We start from the raw sequence: 15435 nt of genomic DNA, 5'->3' as shown, positions 1-15435 counted from the left end.
AAATCTATGCTTGACGGTGGAGATGGATGGATGTCACATTTGGAAAAAGAATGCAAAATGGTCCTGGTGCTTTGCAGATAATTTCTATCGTGAATCTTGATGTAACTCTCTCATGGATTCATCTCTTCTGAAGAAAAATAAATGAACGGAACCATAGAATTCAATCTCAAGACACCAGTAAAGTTCTTGTAAAGATTCAAAATCTCATGCAACAAAAACATCATTTGTTGTTAAAAACCATTAGCCCAGTGAAAAGAGTTTAGTAAGGCACTTCTCAAGGACTGTACCCAACTACCATCTGGAATGAGAATAAATGTTTAACACAATGTCCTTGAGTGTCAACCTCTCATTGCAACAATTGGTTCTATCAGACTGGAATAAATCATAGTAAGTGAATCAGAGCACATGATGCTGTTTTCAATTGGTAGATTTTAAATATATACACTGGTACAGTAGTCCTAGGAGGATTCCCTGGCAATTAAAATTAAAAAAATTCTGAAGCAACTGGTATTTGTAAAAACTACCCTCTCACTTCCTCTGTCATTTCATAATGACATGTACAGATTAATCACCACCCTTCAAACTAAATAACAACAGAGCTTGAGTGGTGACCTGTATAGTAGAGGTATACAAAATCATGAGGTACATAGATAAGGTGAATGGTCACAATCTTTTCCCCAGGGAAGGAGAGTCTAACACTAGAGGCCAAAGGTTTAAGGAGAGAGGGGAAAGGTTTAGAAGAGCGCTGAGGTGCAACGCTTACATACAAAGGAAGGTGAGTATAAGCTGTAGAGATGGGTGGAATTACAATGCGTAAAACATATTTATACAAGTACATGGATAGTAAAGGTTTAGATGATAATGGGCTATGACTCTATAACTCTATAAATGAGATGTGATATTTATCCTGCCTGGAAAGATTCCATGCAGACCATTAGATCTAATAATTATTATTTCAGAATGCTTAGTTGAAAGTAGTGGTCAGTGACAGGTTGGGACTCACTGTAATGGAGTCACATTGAACGCAATTCAGTTAATGTTCATTGTTTTCCCCGTAGGTAAATTCTGGGAAGTTTGGACTACAGGATGCAACGTCAGACAGACACGCTATGGGATTATCCTCACATCCCGGATTGGCTGGATCGATGTAAATAGCGTCTTGAGAGTAAACAGAGGGATCGTGGTTAAAATAGTTGAGTGGTTTCAGAATGAAGCCTATTTCATTTCCAGATGTGGCAGTATTTGGAACATCTTCTGCGTGGGGAATGTGGAGGAATCCAGCTGTTATCCAGGCCACCAGGTCCTGTGTGAAAATAATAGGCATGTTGTTACTGATCGTCTTAAACTTCAATAAAATCAAATCACATTAGTATTGTTTTTCCTTAGCAAAGTGGAATGATTCCATATGTATGGGAGTATTAAACAAGAAGGGCATTGAGTTCTAATCCAATTATGGGCATGTTTCTGCGTAGTTCTGCACCATAGCATGCACAGTCCTGGCTGCCAGCGCTGTCGTTGGAGAATGAATGAATGAATGAATGAATGAATGAATGAATGAATGAATGAATGAATGAATGAAGAGGTTTATTGGCCAAGTATGTACACATACAATGAATTTGCCTTGGCGTTCTGCTCGCAAGTAACAACACGACATACAGTAAACAATTAAGAATAAAACATAAAACATTAAAACATTAAGAGTAAAACATTACAGTTTAAACATGTGAATGAAATAAAATACCAGAGCTAAAGGAGGCTACAGACTACAGAATCGGACATTTCCCTCTGTGTTGGTGTGGCTATGCCCCTGGCTGCCCCAGCTTTGTCCCACATCCCAGCTGTGAAGGACGGTAGGTTACTTTGCCACTAAATTATCCCCAGTGTGTAGGTGAGTGGTAGAATCTGGGGAGGTGCAGGGGAGAGTTTATGGGAATATAGGGAGAATAAAGTGAGATTAGCAAAGCGAGTGCTTGATGGCCAGTGTGGACTCAACGGGCCAAAAGTCCTTTATCAGTTTTTATGTCACTATGTGTCTATATGGAAGCCTAAAGGAAATGTCCTCTTTGGCCAAAGGCTGTTCGCAACAATTATAACACCCAAGTAGCTGCTCTGGCTGACATCAGCCTATTCAACACACGACCTTTAGTCTGTGAGGTGTACCCTGACGTGCAACATTGCATGGTCCATCTGATGCCTGTCGTTTACACGCCCACCTCTTCTCACGCTCACTGTGGGGAAGTTTGGTTCTAATCCATGTTCCCCAGCTCAAGGACAAATGGTTCTGACAAACCGTTATATTAATACATATGAACAAACCTCATTCCTAATGCTTTCATTGTTAATGAAGTCAGCAAAGTAAACAGGTGGTTTCCACATGCTGTTCTGATTGTAGATGCTGCTGCTCTTTCGCTCGTTATCTTTGCTCTTTGTCACTGCCAACTGGTATCTATAATAAATAAAACAACATTATTAACCTGCGTTGTTGCTAGAATGTCCTCAAATCTAAGTGCTTTAACTTATTTTTCACCAACTCGAGTGCCCAGGATTGAAGAAGATTTCAAAACGTGATGAACACTGCCCAGTCCATCATGGCTACTGACCTCCCCACCATCGAAGGGATCTACAGGAGTCGCTGCCTCAAAAAGGCAGCCAGCATCATCAGAGACCCACAACACCCTGGCCACACACTCATTTTACCCCTGCCATCGGGAAGAACTGTAACGTCCAGGTTCAGGAGCAACTTTCCCCCTACAATCATCAGGCTAGTAAATACTACAACCTCCAAATAAGCTCTGAACTACATAGACTGGTGTCATTGTTTTTGTCTTTCTGTTATTATTGCTATATATATATATATATATATATATATATATATATATATATATATATATCTCTCTCTCTCTCTCTCTCTCTCTCTCTCTCTCTCTTTATATATAAATATAAAGATATATATGTGTGTGTGTGTGTGTGTGTGTGCACGCACGTGTGCGTGTGTGTATATATATATATGAATATATATATATTTTTTTATATAGAGATCTATATAGATATATATACTGAACAGTAAGTAAAAATGCTGCAAGTAAGAATTTACTTGTTCCGTTACAGGACATATGACAATAAAACAGTCTTGACTCTCAACTCTCGTTTACATGCTAGTGCCTCCGGTGAAAATGCCACAGCGGGCAGGTATATGCAAAGAAAGAACCATAGATCCTCTTCTACTGGATGAGTGGTTATTGAGCTGGGAAACAGAACATTTCCCCCACATTCCACTTAAATATCTCCACATCTGCTTTGACAAAGACCAGATGCAAGACTAATTTTTTTCTGGGTTAGTAACGCAACTCTAATCTCAGAAGTGGAAATGGAATGTGCCACATTCCTGACCTTCATCCTCTTGTCAGTTATTGGTTTGTATGGAGATGTTTGCATCTATGTTTATGCAAACCACAGATCATTGATTGAGTAACTTTGCTTTGCACGCTAACCAGGTAAAAATAAAGTAGAAACAAGGAACTGCAGATGCCACTTTACAAAAAAAAAACCCCCACAGTGCTGGAGAAACTGAGCAGGTCAGGCAGCAACTCTGCAGAACATGGATAGCGTTGTTTAGGACCCTTCTTCAGACTGTTGAAAAAAAATCCTTACTTGATGAAAATTAAAAACATTAGACGAGTAGAGCGTACAAGTAGTGCAGAGGGAATATACACATAATGTAGGTCAAGCTGATATAGCTACAAAGAAAGTGCAGATAGAAAAAAGTGCAAGGTCCACAAGGGGGCAGATTAGGGGATTGAGTGTCCCCTTACCTTGTGAGAAGTCCATTCAAGAATCTGATAAGAGCAGGGTAGAAGCTATTTTTAATCTGATTGTACATGATTATAAACTTTTCTATTGTCTGCCAACAGGGAGGAGAGAAGAAGGAATGATCGAGGTGTTGTTGGCCCTTGGTTATTTTGGTTACTTTTCCAAGGCCGTGTGAAGTATAGATGGAGTCAATGGGTGGGAGGCTGGTTTGCATGATGGGCAGGGCTGCGTCCACAAATCTCTGCAATTTCCTGCTGCCTTGGGTCTTACAGTTGCCAAATTAGGCTGTCAGGCATCCAGATTGGGTGCTTTCTAAGGTTCTTGGTTTCTTGGTCCTCCAAAATATTCCAAATGGAATTTAAACTGGAGGTGGTGAAGGGAGGGAAGTGCATCTGTAGAAATTGGTACGTGTCATTTGAGACATGTCATATTGCCTTAGTCTTCTGAGGAAGTAGAAGGATTGGTCTGTTTTTTGTACGTCTATCCATTGTACAAGTATTACTATGAGCTTTCCATCTGTAAGGCTGCGGTGAGAGGTGGAGATAGTGGTCTGTAGCTTCTCCACTGCCTAATGCACGGCATCAAGGTGATGGGAAAACTTTACAACTACCTGTTGCCAGGGAGAAATGTGATAAACTTCTGAAACTGTTCCAACATCAGGCACAAGGAAAGGGTGAAGGCCGAGCATGCAAGAGGATAATAATGCAAATAAATACCTGTTCCCTTTGGAAAGATGCATAAAGATCGTTGAAGATATCTACAGAAAAAAAGTGAAAGAAAATGTGGAGGAAAAATAAGACAAGGTGCAGTGCAAAGAGGAGAAAAGCCAAATCACAGCTCACCCAGACCACTGGCAGAGCGATGGAAACAAGCGACAGACGGAGAGGGAGAAGGGAAGGAGAATAAAGATGGGAATGCAAATAAAAGTGAGATTGAAAGTGACTGAAAGTGGTTGACAAGCGGAAAGATGTAGAAGACCAAAAATTAACATTTTTCATAATCCCGATCACATAATATCTTCTTTTTTTTATGTCATGCATGTTCTAATAAACCGTAGATCAAATGGCAATTTGATTTGTACAATGTCTGCCAAAGTGGAAGTTTGCATAAGCACTGAGGTACAAATTGATCACACATTCTCACATTAAGGCGTCTCCAATGTGTGAAGTCTTATCATGATAGATCCAATGAATATTATGTACAAGATATCAAAACTATAACCAACCCCCTGATATAGTCTACTATTTAATGGCCAGTTTGCATTTTCCTTGTAATCTGGTAGGAGATGAAGACTCGATGAGCAAGAGGTCAAGATTTATACCTTTGCCAGGAGATGCCTTTTTCATCTGGACTGTCTTCAGGCACACTGTCAGGATTGAAGCTCACCACCTGAAGCCTGTAACCTCGATAATAGCCCCACTTATTTTTCTGAGCCAAATTGACAAAGTTCAGGTATTTGGGCAATTTTGCTCCAGATCTGAAGGCTGCTTCATTCTCCGTATCTAAGATCCTGCTTATCACACTGGGTACATGCACCTTCTCGTCAGGCTTCCATGGGACTGATTTAAGTTGATATTCCACATCTTTAGTTTCAAAAGAGTTAGATGTACCTATAACAGAGAGAGGCAAATGTTAAATGAACAGTTAAGCAGAGTGTGTACCAGAGGAAAGAGACAAAATGCTGGAGCAACTCATCAGACCTTCGTTATCCAGATATTCCAAGCTCAAGCTCGGAATATGCACTCATAATGTCCAGCATGCTATGAATCATTAGTTGCTTTTATACTCAAACCAGTGCAAGGTTGAAATGCAGACTGGTTGCAGTTAGAAGGAGAGGGGGGTAACGTTTAAAGAAGATGGGCAGGGCAGGTTTTTTTTACAGAGTGGTGGATGCCTAAAATACATGTGAACATAGCACCAGTTTCTTGCTGAATAGATTTCTTAAGTTGAACACATTTTAAACATATGTTCAGCCTTGCCCAACATTGTTGTCAAACATGTTCATAAAACAGTACTGTTAATTTTCTATTAATAACACATAATAATCATAAAATCTTTTAAGCCTGTCATTTTTAAATGCACTGGTTACAATTAGTTTATCAAGGGCAATTATTTGCTCAAACCTCATCCACCAGTTAGGAACAATGAATAACCATTTGATGGCAGTTCATCCCGATAAGGATCATAATTTTTGCATCGTATCACTTTTCAATGCTCAGAAATCATTCTTTCAAGGCAGGCACGCCAGAAAGTGTTTATTGTAGGATTTATTTATCTACAACTAGCTCAAACCTGCTAAATTGTCGAATAGCAAACATCATTTCAACCATAAAACTGAATTGAGTACAAAGTAATCATGATATTAATTCTTAAAATACAGGTATCATCTTACTTCGACCAACTCAAATTCACGCTCTAGAACTCTGGAATCCTTTCCCTAATGCGTAAAAGTGCGTTTCTTTCTGAGGTTACTTTGTGTACATCGTCAAGATTATTTTCAGTTCTAATCATTTCCTTTATTTAACTCTGTAGAATATGCTGTAACACTTTGTGGATTGTACTCTCTTTTTTTTTAACTTGTAGCTCAAAAAATAAACCTGAGGAACTTCCTGAGTCATTCACTACAGTGTGGGATTGATCTGTGCCACTGACACAAGCCGACCAGTGCTACCTGCTCGGTCCATTTCTCCGCATTCTCCAAAAGGAATATCAGGTTATTCCCAGTGGAAATCTTATTTTGCTTCTCGTACACAGGATAAAGATGGACAACAGTTTGATTGGTTTAGTGCGAAACATGCAAAAACATGCTCAATTCATTCCCAGGAAGTGGAATGCAAATGAAATCAATATTCAAGGGGTAAAGCGGAAAGGCTGTTAAAAGGGCTCATTATAGCATCTAGAGAAAAATGGACTGATTGTTTTGCTGTACTGGGAACTTTAGGCAAACCCTTGTACCTCTCCCGGGAATTCGTAGGTTAACCTATAGTAAGCGTTTGTTGGCTCTGGGCCTGTACTTTCTGCAGTTTAGAAGAATGAGAGGGGGGGGGCTCATTGAAACATACAGAATAGTGAAAGGCTTGGACAGAGTGAATGTGGAGAGGATGGTTCCACTAGTGGGAGGTTTAGAGATCATAGCCACAGAATTAAAGGACTTTTTTTTAGAAAGGAGGTGAGGAGAAATTTCTTTAGTCAGAGGGTTGTGAATCTGTGGAATTCTTTGCCACAGAAGGCTTTGAAGGCCAAGTCAATGGATACTTTTAAGGCAGAGGTAGATAGATTCTTGATTAGTACAGGTGTCAGATGTTATGGGGAGAAGGCAGGAGAATGGAGTTAGGAGGGAGAGATAGATCATCCATGATTGACTGGTGGAGTAGACTTGATGGGCCGAATGGCCTAATTCTACTCCTATTCCTTATGACATGATCTTATTCCTTAGTGAGAAATGGCAGCTGAGGATGGCTGGTGTTGGGTGGTCTGAGTGGCCTATCTGTAGGACTAAAGACTCCACCCTATGCATGTCCATTGTAGGGGATCAGCCAGATCCACATGTTGACCAGATCTCATCACAACCTGTTGGGTGTGGAGGAAGCCTTTGCCTCCCCATCTCTCTGTGTGGCTCCGCTACTCACCCCAGCCAAGAAGTGTCTCTGTGGTAACAAGATGTAGTGGCAGAGATGGCTGCTGAGCCAAAGAACATTAACACGCTAGATCACATGATGGTGCAATCGATAACTGTAACTGTAAACTGTGTCTCACCACAAACCTTCTGATGAAGAAGCCACAATAACAATTCGAAATCTTATAACACCATCTGTTAGATGTCTCAGTGCACTTGGCATGGGAGTTAACAAAAGTTAGTGCCAGGCTACATATGGAGGTATTATAACAGATACCAGAAACTGAATAAAAGCGACACAGAAGATAGACACAAAGTGCTGGAGTAACTCATCGGGTCAGGCAGCATCTCTGGAGAAAAAGGATGGTTGACTTTTCGGGCCAGGACCCTTCCTCGGACTGAAAGTAGAGGGGAGTGAACTGCAGGAAAGAAAAGCTTCAAAGGTACACATATTTGACGGTTTTACAAGTGAAAATCAGAAAATTACAGGCGCAGTCAATCTGAAAAAAAATCCTGATTGGCTGAGTTTCCAGCATTTTCTATTATTATTTTTGTACTTTTCATCGCTATCCCTCGATACATTTCCATGCTGATTTTTTTAGGTCTGTTCGGTGCTCTGACCCCAGAACATTAATATCAATTCTGCTGAATGATAAAACGAGGAACCAGAGGTACAAATGTCAATAAACTTATAGAGGTTCCAGAGCAGAGGTACCGGCAGGTGATGGCAAGTCAGTGTTTAGTTTAGTTTAGTTTAGTTTAGCGATACAGCATGGAAACAGGCCCTTCAGCCCACAGAGTCCGTGCCGACTAGCAATCCCTGTACTATCCTGCACCTATCTTCTGTGTTTCTATGTTTCTATGACATAAGTTGATGGTGAGAGAGAAAAGATTTAAAGGGGTCGTGGGATGCAATTTAATTTCATGGAGGGTGGTGGGTATAAAGAACGAGGTGCAAACTGAAGTAGTGGATGTAGGTATAATGACAATGTTTAAAAGTTATTTTATCTATCTTATAGAAAGAAAGGTTTAGACGAATGTTGGCCAAAGGCTGGCAAGTAGAACTAGCTCAGGGACATTAGTTCTCGTGGAGGAGTTGGGCGTGTTTCCGTGCTATATGAGACTCTATGACTCCCCATACAAATGTCAACACGAGAACGTTTGAAATGCATTGGCACCTACCCAATATATCCAGGTCAGCCTTGAAGTGGAAGAAGTGAGTGTGAACGTTGCCCACAACGTTCTCTCCAAGTTTTGTTCCGTACTGACTTGCACCTTCGGAAGTAAATGAGGTTAGAGCGTAGCCCGTGGGAGATACCTTGGTCTCAATCACCCCATTGTTGTGGAAGACGAAATTAAAGATGTAATCATAGTTGCCCACAGTCGCCACTGATCGCACAACCAGCACGTTATCCAGTAACGCGCCGTAAGATGGGGTCATGAACCAGCTGGAGAAGTGGCGTCTCAGAGGAATCTCCCGATTTTGCTCAAAGATACAAATGGAGTTCCTGATCCGCTTCGGTTGGTCGCTATCCATGAGATGGAGAGTGTGGAGGAAAGTGGCGCTGTAAGGGCAGTCCACGCCTTTCACCAGCTCATTGGAACTTTTCCCAAATCCATAATGACTGTCCAAGAACTTGGTCCTCATCAGAGCTGGCGTCTCTCCGCCGTAAACGGAGTTCACCTCCTGGACGCTCAACTCGTAGACCACCCGCTCCTTCCTGAAGCGGATATTAAACAGCTGTAAACCGCTGGCGGGACTGTGGCGGAACGCGAACTCCCAGTCAAAGTAGCGAACGTGGTTGTTTACAACGTGGTATCTTGGTCCCTGTGGCTCGAACTGGAGGGGGCCGTAGGTTTGAAACTTCTGGCGAGGTCTCAGCGAGGCGTAGTTGGGGTCCGAATCCGTCCTTTGGATCTTCCGCACAGACCCCTTGTTGTACTGAGTCACTAGTTCATCAATAGTGTCAAAGTATTGGCCGTTGTAAGTAGACTTTGAAGTAGACTTTGGGGCAGGGTACGGTTCTGAAGCACAAATAATTGTATAGAACAAGCACCCTCTTGGATAACCTGCTGCATTCTTAATGTGTAGAAAGGAACTGCGGATGTCATTTCATAGACACAAAGTGGTGGAATAACTCAGCGGGTTAGGCAGCATCTGGCAAAAAAGGATGGATGATGTTTTGGGTTGGGACCCTCCTTCAGTCTGAAGAAGGGCCCCGACCCAAAACCTCACCCATCCTTTTACTCCAGAGATACTGCCTGATCCGCTGAGTTACTCCACTTTGTGTCTATCTGCTGCATTCTTAACCTCCTCAATGACTTCACCCAATGGATGTGGTTTCATGCCTGGAGTTGTCTGACTCTCACTAATTCATGACCACAAACAAACTCTGCCTTCTCACTCGATATGTCTTTTATTGACAATAGCAACAACATTATATTGTTTAAAGCCCATTAGACATCACACTGATAGTTCCACATATAATTGTTCATTTAAAAGTATATAACATAGAATGTCAGTGCGGCCCAAACAGTGCTCACTGACCCGATTCTCCGGCGCTGCATTCGCTGTATGGCAACAAATCTACCGCTGCGCCACAGTGTCTGAAACTGTTCATGTTGAGACCAGAGGGCCACATAGTGTTGTTCCTCAAACCTAACCTGGCCTTGAGTCACTTACTGGGCAGAAAGTGTAAGGATAGGAGGTTTCTCTCTCCAAAATGACATTAATGAACCAGAGGGGTTCTTACAATATACGGTAGCTTGATTGTGACCAGCTTTTCATTTCCAGTTAATTGACTGAAGGTGCCATCTCTTTTGTACTCAGCAGTGGTCCTGGTCACCGGATTGCGTTGGCAAACATTGATGGTATTGTGTTCCTTTGTTCAGCTGGAGAATGGGCATCTGAGTCTGAAGAAGGATCCCAACCCATAATGTCACCCATTCCTTCTCTCCAGAGAGGCTGCCTGTTCCGCTGAGTTGCTCAAGCATTTTGTGTCTATCTTCAGTGTAAAACAGCATCTGCAGTTCCTTCCCATATACACAATCTGGAAATGGTGAATTCAAGAATCGCTTTCACTATTTCTCCCTCGGTTCCTGTAAGGTGATTTGTGATGAACATGTGATCTCGCTGCACTGGGCTAATGCTGCAGTGGTATCACTGGATATTGGTCTGCAGATTTGAATATGCCATGTTTACATATCTGTTGTGCTGCTGCAAGTTTCATTGTTCCATTTCGGGGCATATGACAATAAAACACACTTGACAGTTCCCAAGATGCTGTCTCGTTTTTGTTAGATGGCCCATAACAGTTTTAACATCCCGCTGATATTTTCTTCCTGTACATTGTATATATAAACCACTGGAATGTAAAATATGTTACATCGCATTACACAACAGCTCCATTTATAACCGACATTAGTGACGATGACAATGTTCCCATGTTCCTATTGGCTTTGTCTTTCGAGGCTGTAAGTGTTGTGTGTTTGTGGCAGCACAGTGGCGCAGGTGGTAGAGCCTCTACCTCACAGCGACAGAGACCCAGGTTCAATCCCAACCTCAGGTGCTGACTGGTGGAATTTTCCATGTTCCTCCCTGTGACCATGTGGGTTTCCACCGGGTGCTCTGGGTTCCTCCCTAATCCCAGGATGTGCAGGTATGTAGAGTAATTGCCCCTAATGAGGAAGGAGTGAAAGAGAAAGTGGGGTGACAAAGAACTACTTGAACAGGTGAAGGATGGTCAGCATGGACTCGGTGGGCTGAAGGGTCTGTTTCCATGCAGGATGTCATTGCTTCCTATTCGACAAAGTCCCACATAAGAGATTAGTAACTTAAAGCACACGGTATTGGGGGTTCAGTATTGATGTGGATAGAGAACTGTCTGACAGACAGGAAGCAAAGAGTAGGAGTTAACGGGTCCTTTTCAGAATGGCAGGCAGTGATTAGTGGGGTACCACAAGGCTCAGTGCTGGGACCCCAGCTATTTGCAATATATATTAATGATTTGGGCGAGGGAATTGAATGCAACATCTCCAAGTTTGCGGATGACACGAAGCTGGGGGGCAGTGTTAGCTGTGAGGAGGATGCTAGGAGGCTGCAAGATGACTTGGATAGGCTGGGTGAGTGGGCAATTGCATGGCAGATGCAGTTTAATGTGGATAAATGTGAGGTTATCCACTTTGGTGGCAAAAACAGGAAAGTAGACTTTTACCTGAACGGTGGCCGATTAGGAAAGGGGGAGATGCAACGTGACCTGGGTGTCATGGTACACCAGTCATTGAAAGTAGGCATGCAGATGCAGCAGGCAGTGAAGAAAGTGAATGGTCTGTTAGCATTCATAGCAAAAGGATTTGAATATAGGAGCAGGGAGGTTCTACTGCAGTTGTACAGGGTCTTGGTGAGACCACACCTGGAGTATTGCGTACAGTTTTGGTCTCCTAATCTGAGGAAGGACATTCTTGCCATAGAGGGAGTACAGAGAAGGTTCATCAGACTGATTCCTGGGATGTCAGGACTTTCATATGAAGAAAGACTGGATAGGCTCGGCTTGTACTCACTAGAATTTAGAAGATTGAGGGGGGGTCTTATAGAAACGTACAAAATTCTTAAGGGGTTGGACAGGCTAGATGCAGGAAGATTGTTCCCGATGTTGGGGAAGCCCAGAACAAGGGGTCACAGTTTAAGGATAAAGGGGAAATCTTTTAGGACTGAGATGTTTTACACAGAGTGGTGAATCTCTGGAATTCTCTGCCACAGAATGTAGTTGAGGCCAGTTCATTGGCTATATTTAAGAGGGAGTTAGATGTGGCCCTTGTGGCTAAAGGGATCAGGGGGTATGGAGAGAAGGCAGGTACAGGATACTGAGTTGGATGATCAGCCATGATCATATTGAATGGCGGTGCAGGCTCGAAGGGCCGAATGGCCTACTCCTGCACCTATTTTCTATGTTTCTATGTTTCTATTACGACCAAACCAGGGTCTTCAATACGGGCTGTTAGAATCAATCTAATGTCCACAGCAAGAAACTACCTGGTGTTTCTCAGATTCTCTTCTCATACCAAACCGAGGGGGCATAGGTTTAGGGTGAGAGGAGAAAGATTTAATAGGAACCTGAGGGTTAACTTTTTCACTTGAAAGGTGGTGGGTAATGGAACAAGCTGCCAGAGGAAGTCGTTGACACAGGTATGATAACAACATTTAAAATACATTTGGACAGATACATGGACAGGAAAGGTTCAGAAGGATATAGGCCAAATGTAGGTAAATGGAACTAACTTAGATGGGGCATTTTGGTCAGCATAATGGGGCTGAAGGGCCTGTTTCCATGCTGGATGACTCTATGACCGCATAGGCAAGAAGCAGTTTCCACGCACAGAAACGAAAAATGACTTCTCCTGCACTTTTTGTTGTTTGAAACAAAACTAAAATACATCCTATTTAGTTTTGTTCCTGTTTTATTCTCATTGGGATGTCCACTGTTTAGGTAAATCACAAGCGGCCTAACAAGGGTGGCACAGTGGCACAGCGGTAGAGTTGCTGCCTTACCGCCCTTGCAGCGCCGGACACCCGGATTCAATCCCGACTACGGGTGCAAAACGGAGTTTGTCTTTCTCTCCGTGACCGGTATGAGCTTTCTCCGAGATCTTCGGTTTCCACCCACACTCCGAAGACGTACAGGTTTGTATGTAAATTGGTCTGGAATAAGTGTAAATGATCCCTGTAGTATGTGTAGTAATGTTAATGTGCAGGGATCGCTGGTCAGTGCAGACTCGGTGGGCTGTAGGGCCTGTCTCTGTGCTGTTTCTAAACTAAACAGAAATCTGGTTTGGAGAAAGATGGTGTTGCTGTTTCTTAAGCTGTGTTTCAATTTGCCAAACCATGTGATAATAACAAAGACAGTCCGTGAATACTGGTCTGGGGAATTTCATTGTCCTATCTGGGACACATGACAATAAACTCTCTTGAAAGGACCATGTTTTATTGCAGATGCAAGGCCATTGTATCACGTTACCTCATTGGTGGAAATCATTCCCATCCGAAGGGAATTTTTACATAGATTATTTTACCTGCAGAAAATGACATGTATTTGTTGTAGGTCTGGCTGAGGCAAGCACAGATCCAGGAGAAGACCTGGGTCTTGCTACTCAGCATGGACTTTCGTACACAGATGCCATTATTGTTAGGATTAACTTCCCTGCTGCAGTAACAGTGGAGGTAACAAACACACTTCCCACTTTGCAACAATGATCACTGCCCTCACGAGGGGACCATGTCAGTCTCCGAGTCTGGAATTGTTCCATCTGCATCACTTGACCTTAGATGCTGAGGGTCATAAGTACATTGCCTGACATGGAAACGAAATATTCAGCATCCACATACTGTATACCAAAGTTATCCAATTTTTGCTAAACACACACATTTTAAGGATTACATATGTTTCCCCTTCGTTTATATTAACAAATAATCATACCTTTTAAAAGTATTTTTCATGTTGGCGTGCAAGCAATATATGAAATATAAAAATATATTTTGAAGTGAGGTTATAAAAAATGTCTTGTAAATGGAGAGCTAAACCAGCAGTGAGATTGCCCAGAGTTTGGACAAGTAGACGTGGCCAATTCAGAAGTCACAAAAAAACGGCAAAATTAGGACAATCTTGCTTTCATAAATTGTTCTTTTTGTTTCCTCCCTTTGAAGAACATTAAACCCAGGCTTCACAGACCGTGGGGTCTTTGTTGGACAGCACTGGTCGTGAGGTGGCCTGTGGTCCAGTGACGTTAGAGATCTCTCCACAGCATCTGCAGCCTGGACCATGAAGTAGGAATGGAGGTGGCACTGACAGAAAATACAGCGGGGTAGAAGAGGGTCAAGTAGGCAGTGGGAAGATGGTAGCTGCTTGGTTCTCGGCCTCTACATATGGCACCCTGCCATTCCAGGTGGTCCCTGGTCTCGGTATTCCGCGCCAACATCCGGCCGCAGTCTATTTGCTGCAATTGCAAGCTCTTTGAATCTATGATCATAAGATCATAAGACATAAGAGCAGAATGAAGCCATTCAGCCCATCGAGTATGCTCCACCAGTTGACCATGCTGATCTATTTTTCCCTCTCAACCCCATCCTCCTGCCGACTCCCCATAACCGTTCTGGCCCTTACTAATCAAGAACCTATCAATGTGCGCTTTAAAAATACCCAATGACTTGGCCTCCACAATTGTCAGCGACAAATAATTCAACCGATTCACCACCCTGTGGCTAAAGAGCATCCTCCTTGCCTTTCTTACATGCCTTTCCTATCATCTTTCTACCCTACATTCCGGTTACTATTCGGTTCCTGTATATAACACCCACCAGGGTCTTAATACCCTTGCAGTTTGTTAACTCTACCCATAAGGATTCCCCACATCTTCTGATCTTATGTCGTTTCTCGCTAAGGATTAGATTTCATTCCTTACCAACAGAGCAATCCTACCCCCTCTGCCCACCGGCCTGCCTTGTCTATAGATTGTGTGTCCTCGGATGTTCAACCTCCAGCTCCGATCCTCTTTTAGCCAATGCTCTGTGACGTCCACAATATCATACATGCCAATTTCTAACCATGCTATAAGCTCATCCACCTTGTTTCACATACTGCATTCAAATATATCACCTTCAGTGTTGTTTTCATTGCTCCTCTTCTCATATTGGTCCCCATGCTGCCTAACATTAGACTCATCCCTTTCTAAACTTTATGTCCTATTTCTTATCCTGGAGACTTCAGTAACCTCTCCTGTGACTCCTTCCCTTTAGCTTCATTCACACTTCTCCAAACTGTTTAACGCACTCTCCCCCACCCACCCCTACCGCTGCCCCACTGTGTACTTTAGAGCCCTGTCTACCACCCTAGTTATGCTATTTGCTAGGACCCTAGTCCCTGCGGGGTTCAGGTGGAGTCTTTAGTCAGAGGGTGGTGAATCTGTAGAATTATTTGCCATAGAAGGCTGTTGAGGCCAAGTCAGTGGATATTTTT

General features: G+C 42.7%; 1 protein-coding gene across 1 annotated transcript; it reads right to left on the bottom strand.

The window, feature by feature from the left end:
• Nucleotides 1–412: 412 nt before the first annotated feature.
• On the bottom strand, nucleotides 413–13580 carry LOC116981732 (membrane primary amine oxidase-like). Its single transcript, XM_033034784.1, has 5 exons — nucleotides 13496–13580; nucleotides 8609–9451; nucleotides 5132–5420; nucleotides 2317–2446; nucleotides 413–1303 (listed from the first exon to the last, which is right to left on the bottom strand). Exons 1-5 carry the CDS (start codon nucleotides 13578–13580, stop codon nucleotides 1034–1036), a joined length of 1617 nt encoding a protein of 538 aa, XP_032890675.1. The 3' UTR covers nucleotides 413–1033.
• Nucleotides 13581–15435: the final 1855 nt, after the last annotated feature.

The sequence above is a fragment of the Amblyraja radiata genome, chromosome 16 (genome assembly GCF_010909765.2).
Source record: "Amblyraja radiata isolate CabotCenter1 chromosome 16, sAmbRad1.1.pri, whole genome shotgun sequence".
NCBI classification, from domain to species: Eukaryota; Metazoa; Chordata; class Chondrichthyes; order Rajiformes; family Rajidae; genus Amblyraja; species Amblyraja radiata.
This window is presented reverse-complemented; position numbering and strand designations above follow the sequence as displayed.